At 29.2% G+C, this 27374-nt stretch overlaps 1 protein-coding gene across 6 annotated transcripts; it reads left to right on the top strand.

Annotated features, from left to right (window-relative positions):
• Positions 1–27374, top strand: LOC105196482 (leucine-rich melanocyte differentiation-associated protein). 6 transcript variants are annotated; one of them, XM_039446766.1, is made up of 4 exons: positions 1–1430; positions 3092–3346; positions 26232–26492; positions 26970–27374. In XM_039446766.1, the coding sequence occupies exons 2-4, from the start codon at positions 3153–3155 to the stop codon at positions 27193–27195; spliced, it is 681 nt and encodes a 226-aa protein (XP_039302700.1). In that variant the 5' UTR covers positions 1–1430; positions 3092–3152; the 3' UTR covers positions 27196–27374. The 6 variants fall into 6 exon arrangements, with proteins under 6 accessions (XP_039302700.1, XP_039302699.1, XP_039302701.1 ...); XM_039446765.1 differs by having other exon boundaries at positions 2–1380; XM_039446767.1 differs by lacking the exon at positions 1–1430 and adding an exon at positions 1437–1800.

Raw genomic sequence — 27374 nt, 5'->3', positions numbered from 1 at the left:
AATGTTTCTGCAATCTCTCTGTGCTGTATGGGTAATATTATACAAATTATTTATTCATCTTTGAATTACAAATAAACGAACGTTTTGACTCGTTTTGGAGTCATCTTTAACGTATCACTATAATAGTTCTAGCCGTCATCAGTCAGCAAAAAGAGATACAATAGAGTCACCAACGGTTTGCTAAATTCATAGTTGCATTTTTACCCGTGGTAGTGTTGCAGGAAATGATACTATTCAATTATCGCATATTTTGTTATAGATTGCGAATAATTATATTAATTCATTGTTGCGTGACTCACCCATTTCAACTGATGAAGATTAATAAAGCCTTGGATAAATTTTTTTCCATAAGAAATAAATTTCTCTTGTCAAAGTATACACTCGCAGCTACACGTGCTCACTGTCTCAAGTAAGAATGTATACTAACTGTGTAAATCGAGTCGTTTCATTAATTGTAAAAATAATCTATTCTGTACATACCGATATGTACAGAATAGATTATTTTATTATGACCAGGGCCTTTTTATGATGTGCTAAACTCCTGTTTAGAAAAGAAACGGAACGTTCTTCCAATTATCCGCCTCTCACTTTATCTGTCTTTCTACCCCCACCACAATCGTCAACAGTCCATTCCGTATGTCAATGTTTTAATGACATGGTCGCAGGCATGAATGTGACTTGTATTTCCAGTGAAAAATGGATGAAGTCGTTATAGTGTACGGAAAATTTTGAGCATTACAGAAAAAAGACTTGGCCGCTCTCAGGTTTCCTTTCTATAAATCTTAAAGTATATAGATTGAAGAGGGAATTGCATTGTTTCCCGTAGGTCAAAACTGTGTTCTGAGAAAGATATACAAGCAAATTCGTCCTTTCTGAGCATGCGTCGATATCATTACTTGCACCGCAATTTCGATACTTTCTACACTTTACTTTCTACACTTTAATGTTCGAATGCTGTGCGAAGATAGCGGAGTATTAAAATATCAACTGATGATAAGAATAATATTTAAGTACAGAGAAAAATGTATATTACCACTTGTGCAGCAACTGTAAGAAATCGATTTCCTATCATGCGTGTCGAAAGTATGATGCAGCAATGACGTATATGCAGAGAGAGCGAATATCGTTTGAATAGCTTTCTCTCTCGCATAGACTGGATACACTTTTGGTGCCATCATTTCCCCTCCACGTCGAGCATACTCAAAGCTGTAAATGCTCATGACACGTGCTCTTCGCGGTGGCTCCACCTTGTCCGTGCAAAACTAATCGTGGGAAAGTTTTTTATCCATTCCGGTAGGAAGATTCGAAAACAAGATAAATGTAGGAAAATTCAGCGAATATTCGAACGTTAGTTTGATTTCGAGGAGTGCGTAACACACAGTGAGTTTGCTGGGTGATAAATTATTTAAGAAAACGATATGTAGCGACTAGTTAAGTGATATCTAAAAAAAAAATTATTTCAGTGTTTAATAATTGTTATGAATTAGTGTGAATCCTTTTTAACAAAACTTGTTTTTTGACAAACGTTACTTTCATCATTTATTTCTTGTTTGTTCCCAGTTTCTCAGATATCACAACGTATATTTTAATAAATATATACGTGTATATAACCTCTAATAACCTAATCTCTCGCTTGCTCAAATCGCATGCTGATTTCGCGATGCACGGATCATAAATATTGTCACATGTTTTCATTAAGCTCGTTTTTCTTCTTCTCGTATCTTCTTTTATCTTATCGTATTCCAGTCTGATATGTGATAATTTTACCTGATCGATCCCCAGTGCAAGTTATGTTTTACCGTAAGTTGGTATAAGCATATGATATAAGTAATTGTTTTATTAGAAAGTAGATTTTTAGCCTCGAATTTGTACCATTAACGCAATTATTATTCTCCAACGCCGGGTTTAGACGTTTGCTTCAGATTTGTTGATAAGCGAGAGGAATTCTTTGATTTTTCTATCAGGCTAGCTCATTATCAAGCGCAATTAAAATAAGAATGATGTGAGTAAGATGTTGTTTGTTTGCTGCTTAATGTATGTGCAGTTTGCATTTTATTATCTTTATTCAATTATCTATATGTTACAGTAGCAAATTCTTGTGCAATAAATTGTTAATTATAATCAATGTGTTATTTTTTTCTTTAATTGAGATTTAAATACGTTATTCTAAAATTCACTTTTTACATACTAAATTTTATATGTGTGTGTGTGTGTGTGTGTGTGTGTGTGTGTGTGTGTGTGTGTATGTATGTGTGTGTATGTATGTATGTATGTATGTAAGTATGTATGTATATGTACATGTATATAATAAAACCGTTAACCTTGAAGAGTTTGAGCTAAAAAGTTTTTTCTAAAAAGATTAGTAAAATATTATTTTAATACTAAAATTTGTATAACTTGTTTGTACTAATTTAATGTGTATATTAGAATTATTTATGTAAATATGCATAAAAGTTTAATTAGAAACTCATTTAAATAATTCAAAAAAAAGATAAGATTAAAATGCTCAAATACTTTTAAATACTTAAATCTAGCTTATTTATGTAATTTAATTAAGTAATTCAAAGTTAATTGTCTTTAAAGAGTTTATAAACATTATTCTAACGTTTATTTTTTGTACATTGAAACATTTTTTATTATTATTTACAATAAAATCATTAATTTAACCTTTATAATAAAGAGTTTGATCTCAAAAATATATTGTTTATGTAATACTGAAATTTGTATAATAATTCAGTTGTATGTATACTAATTTAAGTGTGTTTCAGCTTCATGAGTGTTTTAAGTCTGATGAATACACGGTCCGCAGTTTAATTTAACAATTGTAAAATTAAAAATTATTATTTGGCATCAAAAATCGCTGTGACTAACATAGGCCTTTCATTTTCCATTTTATTTTTAAAGTAGAATAACAAGTCATAACAATCTCAAAATAAATCATGATTGATCGGAAAGCTTTAATAATTCTTTTGGAACCATTTTATCATTATTTTAAAGTTATGATTTTTTCGTTCTGCTTGGGTTTCTACATTTCTTACTTGTTGTTCTGTTATATTTGTGTATATCAAGCACATTATTATTATGTTTACAGTTCGGATACTAACGATGAGGTGAAATACTCCCTGGAAGTAGAAAAGATAGAAGAGTATACCATGACTTGTTTAGGAGCATTAATATTTGCAGATAAATACTCTCGACAATCATCCACTCCGAATGATTCATCTAAAAAGCAAATTGATTCCTTGTCACTTGCATATGAAGATCTTTATACTATGCCATATAACATCATACAAGATTATAGTCTTACCGTACAACATTTAGATATTAGTAATAATATGTTCAGTAGGTGAGTAAATATGTGACGTTGCATGTAATGGGTACAATACAATTTGAAAGAAAATAATTATTAAAGGATAAACAAAATAATATAAACAACTTAGAAATATTATTTGTTTTAATAATAATGAGAGAGGCCAATAAACAAGCAAAAAATTCAGGATATTTGTATAAAGTGTAGTTTGTATTTAATAATAACTTTTTGTCACAGACGTTTTGATTCTACGGAGTCTTCTTCAGTGTGTACATGACTTTTACATTAAAATGCTAACAACTTTTTTGATGCAGCTTAAAGTTTAAATATGATATAGCAGTTAAAGTCCATGGTCCAATTTCGTTAATTGCTTTGTCGTTTCCCAATCCGCGAAACGAAACAAATCCAGAAGTACGGCGACCATTCGCATCTCGTCATACGACTCATGCAATTTATTCGAATCTCGACCATCGAAACTTTAAGTAAGAATAATATTTATAAGTGTTATTTAAACTGTGTCAATTGTAACCAGTAATTAAGACTGACAGTTCATCGTTAGAGTCGTTACAAAATATTTCCAATCGTTGGTCACTTAACTTAAGGAGGTTCTCCAGCAATCAGAAAGAAATGAGAAAATTCTAAAATTTGGTACACTGTAAGATATATATATATATATATATATATATGTCACAGTTAAATTTTCAAGGCCCGAGGTTGGTTTATAAGAGAGATATTAATGATTAAAATTTTATAAATGTAACACAGTGTCTTATGGGAAACTGCAGTTTTAGCGAATGTTTACATGCACATCTCAGTAACGAAATATGACATCGTAATGACAATTTTTGTACTATTAGTAAAATATTCAAAGATTATTACCATACAGCACAGAAAATTGCAGCAACATTGCAGCAATGTTGCAATGTTGCAAATTACAATGCAATATTACTTTGAGACATTATAGAAACATAAATTAACAATATTCTTGCAACATTGCACGGTATATGCCAGTAATATTCCGGAAAAATTACAATATCATAATTTTTTAATAAAGTAGCAATAAAGAGCCAAAACAGAATATAATAATATATTAATTTAACTCATCCATAATTATTCATCCGCATTTAGCAAACTAAAGTCGGGCGACGTTACTAAATTTTCCGCTGAATCTCTACATTCCCTAACAGTACAACTGTCCATATATCGACTGTAAGTCGACTCATCCAAGTCAGGCTTTCAAAGTTGACTGCAAATCGATTTTGCATAGACGTCTGCAGACATCCTTCAAATGTTGACTCTAAGACGTCTAGAAAAAGACATGCGGTTCCGTGGTGCTGTGTGCATCATAGTATTGTTAAGAAACATAAATATTTACATCAATAGACGAAATAGGTCCATATATGAAGAAACCTCGATCTACAGCCTAATAAACAAACAATATTTTTTAATTGTTTTTTTAATAAAAATTTTTTATATTTAACTTAATTATTGTATTATATTGATATATATTTTTTAATTACATTCTTATTTAAACAAATAACAGAAAAGTTATTTTAAATGCAAAATCTGCATTTGCAAAATTAGTAAAAAAAAACTATAATTTTATATTTGTTTATATAAATACTGTGCTTTAATTATACATATTTCATTTTTTCGATAACGTATATTGACCTGATCTACCTGTTATATATACATATTAGCATAAAGTGTTCACAGGTCATCATGAGGGATCAATTTGCAGCGATAACGGAGGTCAAGCAACGTTCACCAGAGTCGCGACTTGGATGGGTGACCGCTTGGAAATTTCCAAAAAAGATTCCCAAGATTTTTTTTTGTAAAAAATGTTTTTTTAAATGTTACACAAATATTGCTTTGTTTATTGGAATTACGTGGTGTAATAATATTTATGTGAATATTTTAGAAAAATGGGATGTTTAAATGCAATATTTCAAAAAGCGGACATCTTAATGTTGCTGCAATCTTCCAGCAATGATGCAGCAATGTTTTGCAATCAAAATGCAATATTACAATGTTTCAATGAAATCATTCTACAATATTCCTGCAATCTCTGTGTGCTGTATGGGTTTATTCATTTTTGTAATATGTGTTCATTGGCTGTAAGTATATAAAAAAATATTTATTTAGGGTGAAAAATAACCTTTCTCAATAGGTTCATTTCTATTTTGAGTAGACTAGAACAACACAAGCGCGCGCTAGGCGCGCGCCATTTATTTAATTTCATGTTTACTTATAACTAAATATATAAATAATAAGAATTTCAAAAAGTATACATTCATGATTAAGAATAATACAGTTCACGATGACAAATGACAGATCATGTTCTTGATGACAGATTATGAATAAATAAAAATAGAATATGATTTGATTTATTATTACCCTATCAGTAGACAATGTTATTTAAATGTTATATATATACGAGGTGTGTTCAAAAAGTCTCGCGAATTTTGAATTTTCGCGGGTTACGTATATTCGAATTTCGATCTTTTTGTGGCGTTATGTTGGTACTCATGTCTCTCACTTATGCCGACAAGCTCGGCCATTTTGAATGTTCACTTAATTGTTGACAGCTGCTTTGCTTGCACGTGTTTTGGATCGTCTTCGATTTTTACCTATTCAAAAAAATGGATCAAAGAACCTGTATCAAATTTTGTGTGAAAAACGAAATTAAGTGCGCGGATGCATTCCGAATGTTGACTGTGGCATACGGAGAAGCTACCTTGGACCGAAGCAACGTTTATCGGTGGTACAAAATGTTCTCAGAAGGCCGAGAAGATGTGAACGACGAAGAGCGTGCCGGACGCCCGAGCACTTCAACAACAGACGAAAAAATTAATGAAGTGGAGAAAATGGTATTGGCCAATCGTCGAATCACCGTTAGAGAAGTTGCTGAGGACCTAAACATATCGATTGGCTCGTGCCATTCGATTTTTATCAATGATTTGGGCATGAGACGGGTCGCCGCGAAATTCGTACCAAAATTGCTCAATTGCGACCAAAAACAGCATCGCATGAACATTGCTAATGAGATGTTGGACTCTGTCCGCGACGACCCAAATTTGCTCCAGAGGGTCATAACTGGTGACGAATCGTGGGTTTATGGTTATGACGTGGAAACCAAAGCTCAATCATCTCAATGGAAGCTGCCGCACGAACCAAGACCGAAAAAAGCGCGCCAAGTTCGGTCGAATGTGAAAGTTTTGCTGACAGTTTTCTTCGATTGCAGGGGCGTGGTGCATCATGAGTTCTTGCCACAGGGTAGAACGGTTAATAAGGAATATTACCTGCAAGTTATGCGCAATTTGCGCGAAGCAATCCGCCAGAAACGCCCGGATTTGTGGAAGAACAAAAATTGGCTTTTGCACCACGATAACGCCCCTGCTCACACATCGTTGCTTGTGCGCGACTTTTTGGCCAAAAACAACACACTAATGATGCCGCAGCCACCGTATTCCCCAGATCTGGCCCCCTGTGACTTTTTCTTGTTCCCTAAATTGAAGAGGCCCATGAAAGGACGACGTTACGCTACGCTTGACGAGATAAAGACGGCATCGAAGGAGGAGCTGAACAAGATAAAAAAAATGATTTTTTGAAGTGCTTCGAAGATTGGAAAAACCGTTGGCACAAGTGTATAATATCTCATGGGGATTACTTTGAAGGGGACAAAATAGATATTCATGAATAAATAAATAATTTTTGAAAAAACACAAAATTCGCGATACTTTTTGAACACACCTCGTATATATATATATATATATATCACACACACACAAGTATATATGTATATATGTGTGTGTGTGCGTGTGCGTGTGCGTGTGCATGTGCGTGTGCGTGTGCGTGTGCGTGTGTGTGTATATATATATATTCTTCATTATAATGTCTTTTAAAAAATTTCAAAATATTGTTTTATGATAGGATAAATGTTTCTAAAATTATCATTAATAGTAGTATACGTTAATAATCACGTTAATAAACATTCTTGTAATTGATACCTATGTACAACTCTCTTTATGTTTTTTATATAACCAAAATCTATGCAAAATTTAAAATTTAAACATGTTATAATTATTTAGTTTATAATTATTTAATATACAATAATGTTTATACTTAGCACGTGATATGATTGCATTTTTGTATTAAAAACAAGTATTATACACGAGTCATCAACTTCCAAGAACACGAAATTATCATATCTCAATAACTTTTGAATCGATCAAGTTCTAAATACTCTCAAACAATGGGTAAAGTTTTATAATGAAAATGTTTTTATTTTTTCTATCCGTGTTCTATGGACAGAGATATCACAATGAAAAGTTCACTTTTGAAATTTTATTTTCTGACATATATGTGGTCACTAAAAAAATTCTAACTTGTGTTCAATTGCATTCTTAATTTCTTTTGTTGTAATTTCCTTCATTTAAAAATCTTCACATTTCCCAGTCTTCTTTAAATCCTTTCTACTTTCTACTTTTTTCCTATTTTACACTCTCACAATTTCCTTCTTCCTTACATTATTTCACACTTAAAATTTTTACTACAAAAGATTATGTCCGGTTAATAAAATATTAATTCTTAAAACACAAAATATTAATATACCATGATATGCCTTTATTAAAAAAACCTTCAAATTTGTGTAAAATTACATTCTTAATTTCTTTCGAATTTTATTTAAAACTTTACCTTCTCTACTTCCTTTAATTACTTTCTTCTTTCTATTTTTTACTTATTTTACACTTACAATTCTTTCTCTTTCTTATATTATTTCATATCTCTCCGTTTCTCTACCCTCATTGCACATATTTTAAAATTTTTACTAAAAGAAATAATGTTTGATAAAAGAAATTTTCATTTCTATAACACAAAACTTTATAACACGATATGACATTCAACCATTATTAAAAAAATCCTCAAACTCGCGTTCAATTGCATTTTTAATTTCTTTCTTTCTTTATTTACAAACCTTTACCTTTATATAATATAGGTATTCAAAGATTATTTTATTTTACATATATTGAGTGTTGTACAAAAATTACAAATTATAAAATTCTAATTAACTTAAGAAAGTTAAAATAGCATATTAATTTTTTCTAAGATGCAGACAAAAATATTTGTGGTTTTTGAAAAGGTTGAATTTTTCTTTAATTGGATTTTATAAATACGCCATTAATATCCTTGTGTTTTCGGAACTCATTGAACTAGAATTTTATTAATACATTTGGGTGCTTGCATTTTATTATTTATAAACTTTTTTTAATAATTTTAGTATTTTAAAATATTAAATATTAATTGTATCAATAATTATTTAAGAAGATAATTACTACAAAAATTTCAAAAAGATCTTTGTGTTGTTTATATAAACAGGCATAAATAATTTAAAATAAATGACTAACTTGAGAAGATTATATGGGAATAATAACTGGAAATACGATCAACGAAAAACATGTTGGATTAGAGTTTATATTGCAGGATCCGTGATACACGTAATAAATTAAACAATTTGTTGAAATAAACAGATAACATGTATAAAATTATATTAGAGAAATTTTTATTCTAATGATACAAAATATCAAAATATCATATAATAGTAGCACATTATTAGAAAAGAACCTTTAAACTGGTGTTTACTTGATGTTTTAATTTTTTTTATTCATTTTTTATTTAAAAATCTTAACCTTTTCAAACACGAAACAATTACTTTCTCCTTTCAATTTTATTTCTATTCTACACTCCTTCGATACTTTCTTCTTTCTTCTTTCCTTTTTCTATTATTCTATTCAAAAATTTTTATCGTCTCCAACAACTTCAATTCCTTTCTCCTTTCAATTTTATTTCAATTCTAAACTCCTCTGATCCTTCCTCCTTCCTTCCGTTCTTCCTTTTTATAATATTCTATTAAAAAATCTTTACCATCTCCAATACATTTAATTCCTTTCTCCTTTCAATTGTATTTTCATACAAAATTTCTTCAATCCTTTTTCCTTCTTTCCTTCCTTTTTATATTATTCTATTGTATTTTTATACTTTCTTTTATTTTTAATACTCATTTTTAAAAAATTTTACTAAAATGGATAATATTTTATTAGAGAAATTTTTATTTTTATGATAATTATCAAAATATCAAATAATATTCACGCATTATTTTAAAAGAAAACTTTCGAACCAGTATTTAATAGAATTCCAAATTTTGTTCATCTTTGATATAAAAACTTTAACCTCTTCAAACACCTTCAACTTCTTTTTCCTTTCAATTTTATTTTATTTCTAAACTCCTTTGATTCTTCCTCCTTTCTTCCTTGATTTGGATATTATTCTAATCATAAATCTTTACGTTTTTAAACACCATAAATTCCTTCTTCCTTCAATTTTATTTTCATTCTGAACTCCTTCAATTCTTTCTCCTTTCTTCCTTTTCTTTTCATATTATTTTATTTCTCTTCTTTCCTTGCTCTTTAATACACATTTTTAAAAAACTTTACTAAAAGAAATATTATTATATTAAAGAAATTCTTATTTTTATGACACAAATTATAAAAAAACCACATTATATACACTCGTTATTAAAAAAAACCTTTAAACCAATATTTAATAGCATTTTTAATTTTATTCATCTCTGATTTAGAAATCTTAACATTCTTAAATATCTTCAATTACTTTCTTCTTTCTCTTTTATTCCCTTTCTAAACTCCTTCGATTCTTCCTGCTTTCTTCCGTCCTTTTTATATTATTTTGTACAAAAACCTTTACCTTCTCCAACACCTTCAATTCCTTTCTCCATTTAATATTATTTCCCTTTTACAGTCCTTTGATCGTTTCTTCTTCCTTCCTTCCTTTTTACATTATTTTATTATTTCTTTCTTTTCTTTCATTTCACATGTTTAAAATTTTCTTTACTAAAATAGGTAATATTTTATTAGTAAAACTTTTATTTTTATGACACAAAATACCAAAATATTATGTAATATAGGCCCATTATTAAAAAAAGCTTTAAACTGATGTTTAATTGATATCTCAATTTTATTCATTTCTTGTTTAAAAATCTTAACTTTCTCCAACACACTTTTAATTCCTTTCTACTTTCAATTTTATTTCCATTCTACACTCCTTAGATCCTTCCTCCTTTCTTTTATTATTATTTTATTCCTCTTTTTTTCTTTATCTTCATTTAACATTTTTAAGAAATTTTACTTAAATATATATTTTATTAGTGAATCTTTTATTTTTATGACAGAAAATATCAAAATCCGCCTAAAAAAGACATTAAAAATGTAAAAAAAGCGTTAAGTATATTTTTTTGCAATATATTATTAAGGTAACAAAATTCTTTGCAAAAATTCGTGAAATCCGCCTAAAAAAAAAAACATTAAAAATGTAAAAAAAGCACCAAGTATATTTTTTTAAATAAAAAACCAAACTAAATCAAACCAAAACTGCAATGAATGAAATCAAATATAATACCATCAAAAAGAAGTGAAATCAAAATATTGAAAGTATATTTATTACCGATGGGGTGGAAATCTTTTGACCACGTTGCGATTGACCACCAGTGACTTACAGTGTTAAACAGTGGAAAAACTCTAGACACCGGTCGCTCTAAATGACTGTGATCAATTGTAACGTGGTCTAACGGGACACTCCCGTACCAATGAGCAGCAAATTATGTGACAGATAAAATCAAAGATGGGCAAAATCTCTAGCAGCAGCATACTTAACGCGCCCGTTTTTTTTATATAACTAATACCGTTAAAGTTATCTTTTATAACGATTTAGTAATAACATTTTACGACAAGTAATAATTTTTTACAATAATAATAATAATTATTATAAAATAACGATAATCTTTACTAAGATTATTAGTGCAGAAAATGTTATATAAAGTTCATTTAAATGCACTAACAGACTTATTAAATATTTATTCAAATTGAGATTTATTGTAAGCCTAAAATTTATTTAACAAAATCTTTTTGAAATATTATGTTTATACTTGTAATAAACTTTATTTTATAAAAGAAGGAATTTTATAGTAAGCAAATTATTCACACATTGCTTTTTCATGCTTTATTCAGTAAAATCTATATTATTTGTATTCAATACAAAATTTTGTATTTTGTATAAAACAATATAATCCACTTAAAAAATAGAAATGTTATGTCAAATAATAAATTCTATTGTTACTATAATAAAGTTTAGGAATGAATATCTTTTCAATTTAGACATAAAATGATGGTCATTCTATTTTCCTTGTTATTTAAGGAGTAACAATAGTAAAATGAGCTGTGTGTGTATGTGTGCGTGTATGTTGACTTACATCACACGCATGTGCACATATATATATATATATATATATATATATATATATATATATACACATATTAATTTAAAATATAACCTACACTTTAATCATTATTTACAAAACTTGTTAAATAATGATTAAATCAATTTTCAGTACTGGCATTGATTGGAACATAGTTCTAATAATAACATTAATATTTAACAAAATTAATCCAAATTCTGGTAAAAATGACGTTATAAAATGCAGTATGCTAAAAAATTATTAGAAAAATTATTAGGTAAGTTTAACATAAAGATAAGCTTGTTGAATGTACAGAATAGTTTAGTTTAAATTTTTACAATATTTATCATTACATTTAATATTAATTGTCAAATAATGTAATTTAAAAATCTCGTGATTTACTAGAGCATTACAAAAAATAATAAAACAGTACTTGTTAAGTTCTAAATAATTATTATTGTTATGAAAAATTATAACGTTATTACTAAATCGTTATAAAAGATAACTTTAACGGTATTAGTTGTATAAAAAAAACGGGCGCGTTAAGTATGCTGCTGCTAGAGATTTTGCCCATCTTTGATTTTATCTGTCACATAATTTGCTGCTCATTGGTACGGGAGTGTCCCGTTAGACCACGTTACGATTGATCACAGTCATTTAGAGCGACCGGTGTCTAGAGTTTTTCCACTGTTTAACACTGTAAGTCACTGGTGGTCAATCGCAACGTGGTCAAAAGATTTCCACCCCATCGGTAATAAATATACTTTCAATATTTTTGATTTTACTTTTTTTTGATGGTATTATATTTGATTTCATTTATTGCAGTTTTGGTTTGATTTAGTTTGGTTTTTTATTTAAAAAAATATACTTGGTGCTTTTTTTACATTTTTAATGTTTTTTTTAGGTGGATTTCACGAATTTTTGCAAAGAATTTTGTTACCTTAATAATATATTGCAAAAAAATATACTTAACGCTTTTTTTACATTTTTAATGTCTTTTTTAGGCGGATTTCACGAATTTTTGCAAAGAATTTTGTTACCTCAACAATATATTGCAAAAAATATACTTAACGCTTTTTTTTTACATTTTTAATATTGTTTTAAGTGGATTTCACGAATTTTTGCTAAGAATTTTGTTACATTAATAATATTACAAAAAAATATACTTAGAGGTTTTTTTACATTTTTAATATTTTTTAAGTGAGTTTTTCTATCTGTGTAAATGAAAACTACACGTACGATACGAAAAGAAAAAATAAGAACACTTTTATAATGCCATTTTATCCAAACTATTGTTTCAGATTATTTAAACTTGATCGGTTTAGTTGTTATTGAAATCTAATGATCTTACATGCTTGGAAGTCTATGCTAAAATTATGTAGTAGAGATACCTCCACTGGTCTATTTTAGAAATCATAAACTAATCACAAAACGGTATGTGATATTTCACGAATTTTTGGTAAATATTTTGTTACATTAATAATATATCATAGACATAGTAAGGTTATATAGACACAAAAGAAAATGTATACGTTTTGTAAACAGTTGCAAAAGTAATTATCTGGACACAAGGAAAAAGAAAGAACAAAAGAGTGCGGTAGAGAGCGAGGGAGAGCAGACGGCAAAAAAGAAAGCAAGGGAGAGTGATAAAGAGCAAAGGCGTGGAAGAGTGGAGAGCGATGAAAAACGAGAAAGAGCAAAAAAGAGCGGTAGAGAGCGTAGGAAAGTGATAGAGAGGGAGGGAGAGTGAAGGAGAGCGAGGATGGGGGAAGAAGAACGGTAAAGAACAAGAGAGAGCAAGGGAGAGCAAAAGAAAGCAAGAGCGAACGGTAGACAGCGAGAGAAAGCAGTAGAGGGCGAGAAAGAGAGCGAAGGAAAGCGGTAGAGAGGGAGGAAAAGCGGTAGAAAGCATAGGAGAGCGTAAGAAAGCAATAGAGAGGAAGGGAAAGTGAAGGAGAGCGAAGGAGAGCAAAGAAAAGTAGTAGAAAACGAGAGAGAACGAGGGAAGGCAAAAGAAAGTAAAGGCAAACGGTAAAAAGCGAGGGAGAGCAGTAGAGGGCGAGAAAAAGCGGTAGAGGGCGAGAAAGAGCGATAGAGGGCGAAGAAGCGGTAGAGAGCAATGAAGAGCAGTAGAGAGCAAGGAAGAACTGTAGAGAGCGTAGGAGAGCGATAGAGAAGGAGGGAGAGTGAGGAAGAACAAAGGAGAGCGATAGAGAACGAGAGAGGACGGGGGAAAGCGAAAGAAAGCAAATGCAAACGGCAGAAAGCGAGGGAGAGCAGTAGAGAGCGAGAGAGAGAGCGGTAGAGAGCGAGGAAAAACAATAGAAAGCGTAGGAGAGCGTACGAAAGCAATAAAGAGGGAGGGAAAGTGAAGGAGAGCGAGGGAGAGTGAAGGAGAGCGAGGGAGGGCGAAGGAGAATGGTAGAAAATAAGAGAGAGCGGGGAAGGGCAAAAAAAGCAAAGGCGAACGGTAGAAAGCGAAGAAGAGCAGTAGAGGGCGAAAGAGAGCGGTAGAGGACGAAGAAGAGCGGAAGAGTACAAGGGAGAGCGGTAAAGAATGAGAGAAAAAATGGTAAAAACAAACAAAGGAGAGCGAGAGAAAGTAAGAAAAAATGATAGACAACGAGAGAAAGCATGGGAGAGCGAGAGAGAGCGTAGAAGAACGGTAGAGAGCAAAAAAAGAACGGTACAGATCGAGAGAATGGAAGAGAAAGAGGGGGGATAGAGAGAGAGTCGAAGAACTAGAGCAAGCAAAGGAGAGAGTGAGAACCAGAGAGAGAGATCAAGTTTTTGAAATATTTTTTATACATATTCATATAGCTTTTCAAAATTACCGCCAAAGGGGACAATTCTGAAATTTTGCAAAGAGGAAGACGACGACGACGACGACGACGACGTATCTGAATGACATAAATTGGGCTAAAAAATACATGCATATTTCATATCTCAGAATCAAATGCACGTACGGGCATCATTCTTGTGTCATTGTGCTGGGAAAAATCGACACTTACCCTTCTACATTCATTTTTTAATAGCATTAATTTGTTTAAAAAGGACAACCATTTATTTGTAAAAAACTGAGTTCTTTCCTGTAAATGATACACGATAGCGTCTTTTATTTACTTGGTTAAAAAAAATTTTTTAAATATATACTTAACGCGAGACGCTACCGCGTCTCTTAATATGTAATATTCGCCCATTATTAAGAAAAGACCTTTAAACTGGTATTTAATTAATGTTTTAATTTTATTTATCCTCTTTTTAAAAATCTTAGTATTCTCAAACACCTTCAATTAGTTTCTCCTTTCAATTTTATTTCCATTCAAAACTACTTTGATCTTTTCTCCTTCTTTCCTTCCTTTTTATACTATTGTATTAAAAAATCTTTATATTCTCCAACACCTTCAATTCTATTCTTTCAATTTCATTTCTATTCTGAAATCCTTGAATCCCTCCTTTTTCTTTCCTTTGATTTTACATTATTCTATACCTCTTTTTTTCTTTATCTTCATTTTACATTTTTTTAAATCTTTAATAAAATATGTAATATTCCAAGGGAAAAATTTTTATTTTTATGGTAGAAAATATTATCGCATAATATTTGCACATTATTAAAAAAAAACTTCAAACTGGTGTTCATTTTGTGTCTTAATTTTATTCATCTTTTAATTAAAAATCCTACCATTCTCAAACACCTTCAATTACTTTCACCTTTCAATTTTATTTCCATTCTAAACTCCTTCGATCTTTCCTCCTTCCTTCCTTTCTGTATTATTTTACTCAAAAATTTTTACTTTCTCCAACATGTTCAACTCTTTTCTCCTTTCAATTCTATTTTTCTTCTAAACTCTTTTGATCCATCCCTACTTCTTCCTTCCATTTCATATTATTCTAATCAGGAATTTTTACTTTCTTCAAAACCTTCAATTCCTTTTTCCTTTTAATTTTATTTCCATTCTACACTCCTTCAATCTTTCCTTCTTTTTTCCTTCCTTTTTATGTTGCTCTATTAAAAAAATCTTTACCTCCTTCATCACAAATTTTTTTTTTCTACAATTTCATTTTCATTCTGAATTCCTTCGAACCTTCCTCTTTCTTTCCTTCTAATTTATGTTATTCTTTTCCTTTTCTTTTCTTCATCTTTAATAGTAATTTTTAAAAAAATTTAGCAAAATAGGTAATATTCCAATACAAAAATTTTTATTGTTTATGACAAAAAAAAATAAAAATATCACACGATATTTAAAAAAACTATTATTTAAAAAAATCTTTATACCAGTATTCAATAGCATTTTTAATTTCATTTGTCTTATTTAAAAATTATTACCTTCTCTAATACCTTTATTTCTTTTCTCTTTTCAATTTTATTTTCATTCAAAACTCAATCAATTCTTTCTTTTTCCTTCCTTCCTTTTTATATAACTCCATTTAAAAATCTTTACCTTCCCAGAATATCTTCAATTCCTCGCTCCTTTCAGTTTTAATACCATTTTACACTCCTTCAATCCTTCCTCTTTCCTTCCTACCCTTTCTTATTATTTTATTTTTCTTTTTTTCAATAACTTTATTTTACATTTTTAAAAAACTTTACTAAAATACATAATAACTTATTAGAGAAATTTTTATTTTTATGACACAAAATATAAAAATATTATGTAATATTTGCCTATTATTTAAAAAAACTTTTAATCAAGTATTTAATTGATGTCTTTACTTTATTCATCCTTTATTTAAAGATCTTTACCATCTCCAACACCTTCAGTTTATTTCTCCTTTCAATTTTATTTCCATTTTAAATTTCTTTGATCCTTTTTTTCTTTCTTTTCTTTTTATATTATTCTATTCAAAAACCTTTACCTTCTCCAAAACTTTCAATTCCTATCTCTATTCAATTTTATTTCTATTCTACACTCCTTTCTTTTATATTATTCTATTCTTCTTCTTTTCTATGTCCTTATTTCACATTTTTGAAAAACTTTACTAAAATATATAATAATCTATTAGAAAAATTATCATTTTTATGACAAAAAATAACAAAACATCATGTAAAATTTGCCCATTATTAAATATAAACTTTTAATTTGGTGTTTAATTGATATCTTTACTTTATTCATCCTTAATTTAAAAATCTTTACCTTGTCAAACACTTTCAATTCATTTTTCATTTCAATTTTATATTGTATTTCCTTTCGAAACTCTTTTGATACTTCTTCCTTTCTTTGTCCCTTTTCATATTATTCTATTCAAAAGTCTTTATTTTGTCCAACACCTTGTATTCTTTCCTCCATACAATTTTATTTACATTCTATACTCTTTCGATCCTTCCTTTTTATATTACTCTATTCCTTTTTTTCTATCCTTATTTCACATTTTTAAAAAACTTTACTAAAATACATAATATTTTAATAAAAAAATTTTTATTTTTATGACACAAAATATCAAAATATGTAATATTTGCACATTATTAAAGAAAAGTCTTAATTTGATGTTTAATTACGTCTTTACTTTATTCATCTTTTATTTAAAAATCTTTACTTTCTCCAACACTTTTAATTCATTTTTCCTTTCAATTTTATTTCTATTCTAAAATTTTTTGATCCTTCTTACTTCCTTCTTCTTTTTCATATTCTATTCAAAAACCTTTACCTTTTACAACACCTTGAATTCCTACCTCCATTTGATTTTATTTCTAATTTACACTTCTTTGATCCTTCCTTTTTATATTATTCGATTCCTATTCCTTTCTATATCTTGACTTCACATTATTAAAAATTTTACCAAAATAAATAATAATCTATTAGAAAAATTTTCATTTTTCTGATACAAAATATCAAAATATTATGTGATATTTGCCCATTATTAAAAAAAAATCTTTAATCTGGTGTTTAATTGATGTCTTTACTTTATTCATCGTTTATTTATTAACCTTTACTTTCTCCAACACCTTCATTTCTCCTTTCAATTTTATTTCTACTTTAAACTTCTTTGATTCTTCCTTCTGCCTTCCTTCCTTTTTGTATTATTCTATTCAAAAACCTATACCTTCTCCAACACCTTCAATTCCTATCTCTATTTAATTTTATTTCCATTCTACACTCTTTCCATCTTTCCTTTTATATTATTCTATTCCTCTTTTTTCTATATCTTCATGTCATATTTTTAAAAAATTTTATTAAAATACAAAATATTCTATTACAGAAATTTTCATTTTTATGACACAAAATATCAATATACCATGTAATATTTGCCTATTATTAAAAAAACTTTTAATCTGATGTTTAATTGATGTCCTTACTGTACTCAACTCTAATTTAAAAATCTTTACCTTCTCCAACACCTTCAATTCATTTCTCTTTTTAATTATTTTATTTTCATTCTAAACTCTTTTGATCCTTCCTCCTCCCTTCCTTTCTTTTTATATTATAGAATACTATTCCATTCCTTTTCTCTTCTCTTCTTTATAATCATTTCACGTTTTTAAAAATATTTACTAAAATAGATAAAATTTCATTAGAAAAAATTTTTTTAATTTATAAATATTTACTAAAATTGATAATATTCTATTAGAAAAATTTTTATTTTTTTAACAAAAAATATCAAATATCACATGATATTTACCCATTGTTCCTTTATTTAAAAATCTTCAAATCATTACCTTCTCCACTTTGTTAAATTCCTTTCTTCTTTCTGTATTAGTGCCACAAAACTCTTCTTCCATCATTAATTCATTTTTATACTTTTTTCTAATCCAACCTCACAATAATAATGTTTATATACAAAAAAACATTTTAACAACAATAATGTAATAAATGTTAAACGAAATCGCTATCTGAAAATAAAGTACAACACAAAGTATCAATTCTTTCTAAGGATAATTTTTACAACTATAAATAAAGACGTTTATTAAAACTTATCTGAAACAATCATGAAATCCTCCAAAAGAAAAGAGAAATCTTTAGATGCAGGAAACAGAACCAACACAATAAATAAATTTGTAATAATTAATTCGATAATATAATAATATTACACTATTAACCTCTTTATGCATGTAACAGTTATTATGTCTATTACTGTTAACACGATCTCCGCTATGATAGCCAATCACGAAGTTAGCACAGCGATAGAACCAATCAGCACTTCGGAAAAGCGACAACAATAAATTCAATAATTCGAGAATCGATGCAATACATTTTTTCAGAAAGGATATGGCAACAGCGCATTAGATACGTCGAGTGCATGATCAAGCTCGATGTTATAATTATATGTCTGCTTTTTATTTACGATTATTAATTACGATTATCTTATTTATGATTATTAAAATAAAAATAGTGAATTATTAATAATTAAAATAGAATAGAGGCTGTATTTTGTATGAAAAACTCAAGTTATAAGGTTTTGATAAAAACATGTTTTTTGATTATGAGGTTAGGTAAATGACAACTAGAAATAATAATGATAATTTACATCCATTTTGACACACTGTTATGTTTATTGTTTAGGTTATAAATTTGGTTAAGATTGTAACGTAGACATTTGTATATACATATGTATCACTTTTACACAGCGTTGTCAAATCAACTACTACGCAAATCAAGCACAAAACTACGGATGCTTTGACTCACTCCGTAACTGGAGAACCTCCTTAATACAATGTATATCTTTAACGATCGGCGTGACAAGGGAGAATGAACGCTGCTAGTGCTGCGGAGCGAGCGCGGAAGATATTCTGCTTTTTACAATAATATACCTTACTTTTTCTCTTTATATATCGGCAAGTCTGTTCAAAACAGAGCTGTAACAATCGTCGAGAAGTTTTGTATCAGTTTTTTTATTTAGCCCGTTTTTCTGTTTATTAATACCCAGCAAACACAGTTACATAACGGCAATGTTAATAAAATAAAATTGAAAGTAACACGCAATATAACATGCGCGTTACATGTAATGTCCATGTTAGTTGTAATTTTCCACTTATAAGAAAAGTAACAGTTACATAACAGTTGTATCATATTTGTTATATAGCCCTGGCGAAAATGTACGATTAAAAGCGATTAAAAAAAAAAGTAATCCGAATCAATCGGGATTTCTGCACCTAAAATATGGTATTAAAACCGATTAAAAATAAGAACCCAATCAAAACCCAAATAGATTTATTAAAACAGAATACATTAATGTAAATGTAATAAACGTTTAATTTACAAAAAATATTTCTTGTATCCTTTTTGTTAAAAAAGATTAAAAAAAGATTAAATTTGAAATAAACATTTAATTTATGTACAAAATTAAATAACAATACAAATTGTTATTTACACATAAAAATATAAAATTTTATGTGGAACAGCGTTCCACACGCACACGCGCACACACACACACGCACACGCACACACACACACACACCATGTTTGAAAAAAGTGAGAGCGAGTATTCGTCTCGAGGTTACAATAAGCAGCTCCTAAAAGTCACTGAAGTATGAGCTGGGGAGTCGGCCGCCGTGGCCACCTAGTGATGGCGCCAGAACTCACTTGTTAAATCCATTTCAATTCAAAATTACAGAATTTCATAAATTATAATTAAATCAAATTTTAATGCGATGTGACACGTTGAGACGCTAACAATTCTTATGTACCATTTTTAAAAATCACGTTAACAAATTTGTAAAATTGTCCGAAAGCTATGTTTTTTTTGGCAATTAATAGTTCTTGACAACCGTCAAGAAAAAAATAGTTTTTGAACAATTTTACAAATTAGTTAAAATGATGTACAATGTTATTTTATCAAAATAGTTTTTTATTTAAAAAATAGCACGCAAGAATTTTTAGCGTTTCAGCATATCATTTCTTGCTACTAATGTCAGGATTTTGAAACGTGATCGCTGAGAGTATTTAGGAGTCTTAATGCAAATACATTAAAATTTTTAAAAGTTTTTATATTATGCATTACACTTAAATAATTCACGAAAGCGATATTAAAATCAATTACAATTCGTATACAATTAAAACCGATTACTTTTTAATCCGCTCGTGAATTGAATCGATTAAAACAGAATAAAATCAATTAAAAAAGATTCCGTTTTAATCGGTTTTAATCGCACATTTTTGGCAGGGAGGAGTCGTATTAATAATTTAGTTTTATAACAGTTATATTATTAAAATGAAATGTTTGTTATATAAACCTGATAAACGGCAGTTATATGACTGTTATAAGTTATTGTGTTGTAATATCAACAATTCAATTTTACATAACTACAATATTGCTAGAATGTAATTTGTTGTATAGTGTGACACACACAAGTTACATAACTATTATTTTCTGTGTTTGCTGGGTATGTACTCGTATCATTTTGGAAATCAATCGTTTATAGTAATTAGGTTCGAAGTTAAGGATCTTAACATTATCCCAATTAAAAGAATGATTTTGTTGTAATCTAGGTTTACTAAAAACCTATTTATATTTTGGATATTTTGGATATTTTGGATGATTCAAGTTTGATGTTATTTATGTGTTCTTTAATTCTTGTTTTTAATTTCTTTTTTGTTTGTTCTAAATATGAAGCATTACAGTCATTACAATTTAATTTATATACGACATTGTTACACTCTGTTTTGTTGCTCCTGTCTTTGTGAACGTTGATAAATTGGTCTAGCTTGTTCCCATACAACACAGAAAATTCTAGCAACATTGCAGCAATGTTGCAATGTTGCAGATTGCAATGCAATATTACGGAGACATTGCAGAAACATAAATTAACAATATGTCTGCAACATCGCATTGCATATGCCAGTAATAATTCGGAAACATTGCAATATCATAATTTTTTAATAAAGTAGTGGCGATAAAGAGCCAAAACAAAATATTCGCGTATAATAATATATTAATTTAATTTATCCATAATTATTCATCCGCATTTAGCAAACTAAGGTCGGGCGACATTACAAAATTTTTCGCTGAATCTCTACATTCCCTAACAATACAACCGTCCATCGACTGTAAGTCGACTCATCCAAGTCAAGCTTTCAAAGTTGACTGCAAATCGACTTTGCATAAACGTCTACAGACATCTTTCAAATGTTCACTCTAACATGTCTAGAAAAAGGCATGCAATCCCATGGTGCTGTGTGCATAATAGTATTGTTAAGAAACATAAATATTTATATCAATATACGAAATAGGTCCATATATGAAGAAACCTCGATCTACAGCCCAATGAACAAACAATATTTTTTAATTGTTTTTTTAATAAAAATTTTTTTATATTTAATTTAATTTTTGTATTATATTAAAATATATTTTCTAATTACATCTTATTTAAACAAATAACAGAAAAGTTATTCCAGATGCTATTCTCCATTTGTAAAAAAAACTATAATTTTATATTTATTTATATAAATATTGCTTTAATTATACATATTTTATTTTTTTTATAACGTTTATTAACCTGATCTACAAGTTATATACGTATATCAGCATTAAGGTGTTCACAGGTCATCATGAGGTATCAGTTTGCAGCGATCACGGAGGTCAAGCAACGTTCACCAGAGTCGCGACTTGGATGGGTGACCGCTTAGAAATTTCCGAAAAAATATTCCCAAAATTTTTTTTGGCGAAAAATGTTTTTTAAAATGTTACACAAATATTGTTTTGTTCATTGGAATTATGTGGTGTAATAATATTTATGTAAATATTTTGAAAAAATGGGATGTTTCAATGCAATATTTCAAAAAGCGGACATCTTAATGTTGCTGCAATCTTCCAGCAATGTTGCAGCAATGTTTCGCAATCAAAATGCAATATTACAATGTTTCAATGAAATCATTCTGCAATGTTCCTGCAATCTCTCTGTGCTGTATGGGTTTAAACATTTAAAGTCAAGCGTTACTTCGTCTTTATTCAAAGATTCAGATATTTTTTCTGACAAGTCTTTTACATACGGAAAAACTAGGAATTTTTTTCTTTCCACGGGCGTATCAATCTTGTTAACCGGGTTCTCTGTTATTTCATTTAGTATTGATCAACTTCTTGATTCTCATTAGTTGATTTTGTTAAAAATTAAATCCACGGGTAACCATTATTAATTAAAATGTTAATTTTAGATTTGCAAAATTCTAGATTTTTCTTGTGATATTGGGGATGTGATAGTAAGATCGCCCAATCTATCATACTATAAATAGTTCCTATTTTTCAACACATTGGATGGTGAGAAAAGTACGATAAATATCTTCCTAAAAAGGTGTCTTTGGTGTACCAGTCAGTATGTAAGATGTTTTCGACTCTAATTGTCGTTTCTAGAAAATTGAGGCTACGTTTCTTTTCACGTTCAACTGCAAATTGTAATCCACTGTGATATCCGTTGAATTCGTTTAAAGTGCTTTTAATTGTTTCGGCGGGTTTCTCCAAAGCAATATCGTCTACATAACGCATGTAAAACGGTAAAATAATTTTTAAATTATTTATATAGGTTACGTGGTCAACAGTTTTGAACTCTGTAGTTATTAACAAACAAAAACATACAGGACTCTAAGACTTTGCTGTCGCTTGATGTAACGTCCTTGTTCACTAATGTGCCTGTAGATCTCACGATCGAAGGTATTAGCTCTAGATGGGAATTTATCGGAAAAAAAAACAATATCATGAAAGACGAATTCATTGCAGATGTGCAATTTGTTTTAACGTCAACGTATTTCACATTCAATAACAATATCTACAAACAAACGTTCGGGATCCCTGTAGGCTCACTGTTAACACCGGTGATGGCGGACATAGTGATGCAAGACTTGGAGTCTAAAGTTTTAAATAATTTAAAAATTATTTTGCCGTTTTACGTACGTTATGTAGATGATATTGCTTTGGCGGCACTCGCCGAAGCAATTGAAAGCATTTTAAAGAAATTCAACGAATGTCACAGCCGATTACAATTTGCAGTTGAACGTAAAAAGAAACGTAGCCTCAATTTTCTAGACACGACAATTAGAGTCAAAAATATCTTACATACTGACTGGTACACCAAAGACACCTTTTCAGGAAGATATTTATCGTACTTTTCTCACCATCCAATGTGTCAAAAATAGGAACTATTTATAGTATGGTGGATTGAGCGATCTATCACATCTCCAATACCAAGAAAAATCCAAAATTTTGCAAATCTAGAATTAACATTTTAATTAATAATGGCTACCCGTTGAATTTAATTTTTAACAAAATGAACTGATAAGAATCAAGAAGTTGATCAATACTAAATGAAATAACAGAGTTTAGAACCCGGTTGACGAGATTGATACGCCCGTGGAAAGAAAAGAGTTCCTGGTCTTTCCGTATGTAAAAGACTTGTCGGAAAAAATATCTGAGTCTCTGAATAAAGACGAAGTGATGCTTGACTTTAGATGTTTAAACAAGCTAGACCAATTTATCAACGTTCACAAAGACAGGAGCAACAAAACAGGAGTGCAACAATGGCGTTTAAAAATTAAATTGTAATGACTGTAATGCTTCATATGGACAAACGAAAAAGAAATTAAAAACAAGAATTAAAGAACACATGAATAACATCAAACCCAAATCATCCAAAATATCCGTTTTTAATGAACATAGATTACAACAAAATCATTCTTTTAATTGGGATAATGTTAAGATCCTTGACTTTAAGCCTAATTACTATAAGCGATTGATTTCCGAAATGATACATATTAATGAACAGAAAAACGGGCTAAATCAAAAAACTAATACGAAACTTCTCGACAATTGTTACAGCTCTGTTTTGAACAAACTTGCCGATATGTAGAGAGACAAAGTAAGGTATATTATTGTAAACAGCAGAATATATTTTGCGTTCGCTCCCCAGCACTAGCAGCGTTCATTCTCCCTTGTCACGCCGACCGTTAAAGATATATATTGTATTAAGTTAAGTGACCAACAATTAGAAATGTTTTGTAACGACTCTAACGATGAACTGTAAGTCTTAATTACTTGTTACAATTGACATGGTTTAAATAACGCTTATAAATATTATTCTTACTTAAAGTTTTGATGGTCGAGATTCGAATAAATTGCATGAGTCGTATGACGAGATGCGAATGGTCGCCGTACTACTGGACTTGTTTTGTTTCGCGGATTGGGAAACAAAGCAATTAACGAAATTGGACCATGGACTTTAACTGCTGTATTATATTCAAACTTTAGGCCGCATCGAAAAAGTTGTTAGAATTTTAATATAAAAGTCATATACACACTGAAGAAGACTCTGTAGAATCGAAACGTCTGTGACAAAAAGTTATTATTAAATACAAACTACACTTTATACGAACATTCTGAATTTTTTGCTTGTTGGCCTCTCTCATTGTTAATTCGTATACAAGCTAATCAGATTTTTGTTATTTGTTTTAATACGGTACACGTTTTATCTTTAATGGAATAAGGTCATACAATATTTGAATGGTTACAAATGCAATGTGATTTTTCTAGCAAAACATCGTTCAAGAAATATTGAAAGCTTTATTGTAGAAAGTTTGAAAGTACACAATATATACACTACGCGTCAAAATTAAAGGGTCACTTTTAATCGTGCGAAAAATAGCTAATATTGAAATTTTTCTAACATCGCGGGAAATGTTCGTAGAAAAAAAATATAAAAACATTTTAAAAGCCAAAGTCTCAGCTATAAAATACATTGTACCGTTTGAACTGCAAAGCATTTTCTTTCAATAGATGGCGCTTTGAACATAAATGTGAAAAAATTTTAAAAGTTAATGAACTTTGAACTCGTGCATGGACGTGAGACAATATTGTAATAAACTTTCATTACAATCTTAAAGCCTTATCTTCAAATTTGTGTACAGAAATTTATCTTACGATTTGCTTTCACCAAGTAACTCCACTTTTAAGTGAACTATATATTTTTATTATTTTCTTTGGAAAATTCATATACTTTAGGCAAGAAATGATTAAGTTATCCGAAAAACGTACTGCTAATAGGTTGCATGACACACTTGTGTGTGTGTGTGTGCGTGCGTGCGTGCGTGCGCGCGCATGCGTGCGTGTTGTGCGTGATTGTGTATGTGTGTGTTTGTGCCCGTGCATGTTTGGTTAAATCATAACCGTATAAAAAATTTTGTTGATATAGATAGGTATATGTACAATGTATGATATTTAAGTATAATTAAATGCGAAAAATTCGAAGAATTAAATATTTTTGTGGTCTATCTAGATGTATGTATATCTTTTTAAAAGATATCGAAGTAGAAAATCTGCTTTTCACCATTTTCTTCAACATTTCTTACTGTTTAAATCATATAGTTATGTTGGCTAAAAAAAGTGTTAAGTTTTGAAGAACAAACAACAATTTGGTAAAATACAGTAGAAGTAAATTTCCTTTTACAACATCATTTATGTAAGTAATTAAAAAAAATGTGTTAAAAGAATAGCACAACATTCCACGGTAATTATTATATGACTTTATTCTAACAAGGATAGAATCTGTATTATAGACAAATGATTCTGTATTATAGATAAATACTCTGATCTCTTATAAATATAACAAGTAGTATATTTCCTATAATTCATATTATTTTGTAATATATTATATAATAATGCATTCAGTAAGGATAAATTATTTGGGCATTTTAGAAACCTGCAGTTCTTATCGGAGTTTGATAATTTGAGGTCTGTCAATTTAGATCACAATAAAATAGATGATATCACCGTGTTCCCAAACATGCCAAATCTTGAGCTTCTGTGGTTAAATCATAACCGTATAAAAAATTTGTATCCTTTCATCAAGAATCTCTATAGAAGTGTACCAAACCTTAAATATTTGTGCCTCATGAGAAACGAAGCGGCACCTAGTTACCTTAATGGTGGAAATTTCTGTGATTATCTTCGATATAGGTATATTAGAAAAAATTTTCTTCAATTTAAAATGTGACTGATGAAGAAGATTGTCATATATATAAATATCTCATAATATTTTTAAGAATTTGTTGTTTTATATTTATAAAACTTTCTGAAAAATAAATTTTCTTAAATTTCTTCAGGTATAGAATAAAAATTTTAGAAATTTTAAAATATTTTAGAATTTATATAGAATGTTTAAAAAAGATATAGACTTTTTCAGTACTTCTAAAAAATGTTTTAATTTGTAAACAAAACGTAAAAAATCTGTGAAGTTACAAAATCATACAGAAGTTTTAAAAAATTCTAAATATATAGAAATTCTAGAAAATTATATCACAAATTCTAAAAAATTTTTTCACCAGAGAAAAACATAATTTATCTTATTTGATACTTATTTTCATTAATTGATACTTATTATCATTAAATGTATTTTAAATATTTTTCTAAATCATTAAATGTATTTCTAAACAGATTGTATGTGCTATCTTGGTTTCCACACTTGGTGCATCTGGACGACAGAACTGTGACCAAGCAACAACTATTACAAGCAAAGAAACTATTTAGACGATCAGTGCTCGAAGACTTCGTTGCAGTGCCAGAATGCATTAAAGATATGCATAATAAGATAGCCGTGTATCCTAACCCACCAGTATCAGACAAACAAAGAGTACTGGGTGGAACAAATTTGGTGGTCTGAATAGTATTAAAAAGTGCAGTTAAAAAAAATCCAGATAATGTTTTTCAGTAAAAAAATAAAAATATAACCTATTAGTTTTTAAAATTATAATATTCTGTATCCCAATAGAAATGTACCAATTATAAAAACAATATACAATGTCAATTTGTATCTATATACAATATAGATTTTGTGTATAA

Source organism: Solenopsis invicta, chromosome 3 (assembly GCF_016802725.1).
Source record: "Solenopsis invicta isolate M01_SB chromosome 3, UNIL_Sinv_3.0, whole genome shotgun sequence".
In the NCBI taxonomy this organism is placed as follows: Eukaryota; Metazoa; Arthropoda; class Insecta; order Hymenoptera; family Formicidae; genus Solenopsis; species Solenopsis invicta.
The sequence above is the reverse complement of the archived record's forward strand: the minus strand, read 5'-3'. Positions and strand labels throughout refer to the sequence as shown.

Coding starts and splice junctions, on each gene's coding strand:
- LOC105196482 (XM_039446761.1), top strand. CDS start 2,940: ATGATTGATCGGAAAGCTTTAATAATTCTTTTGGAACCATTTTATCAT. Junction 3,347..26,231: donor AGTAATAATATGTTCAGTAG/GTGAGTAAATAT, acceptor TGGGCATTTTAG/AAACCTGCAGTTCTTATCGG. Junction 26,493..26,969: donor TGTGATTATCTTCGATATAG/GTATATTAGAAA, acceptor ATTTCTAAACAG/ATTGTATGTGCTATCTTGGT.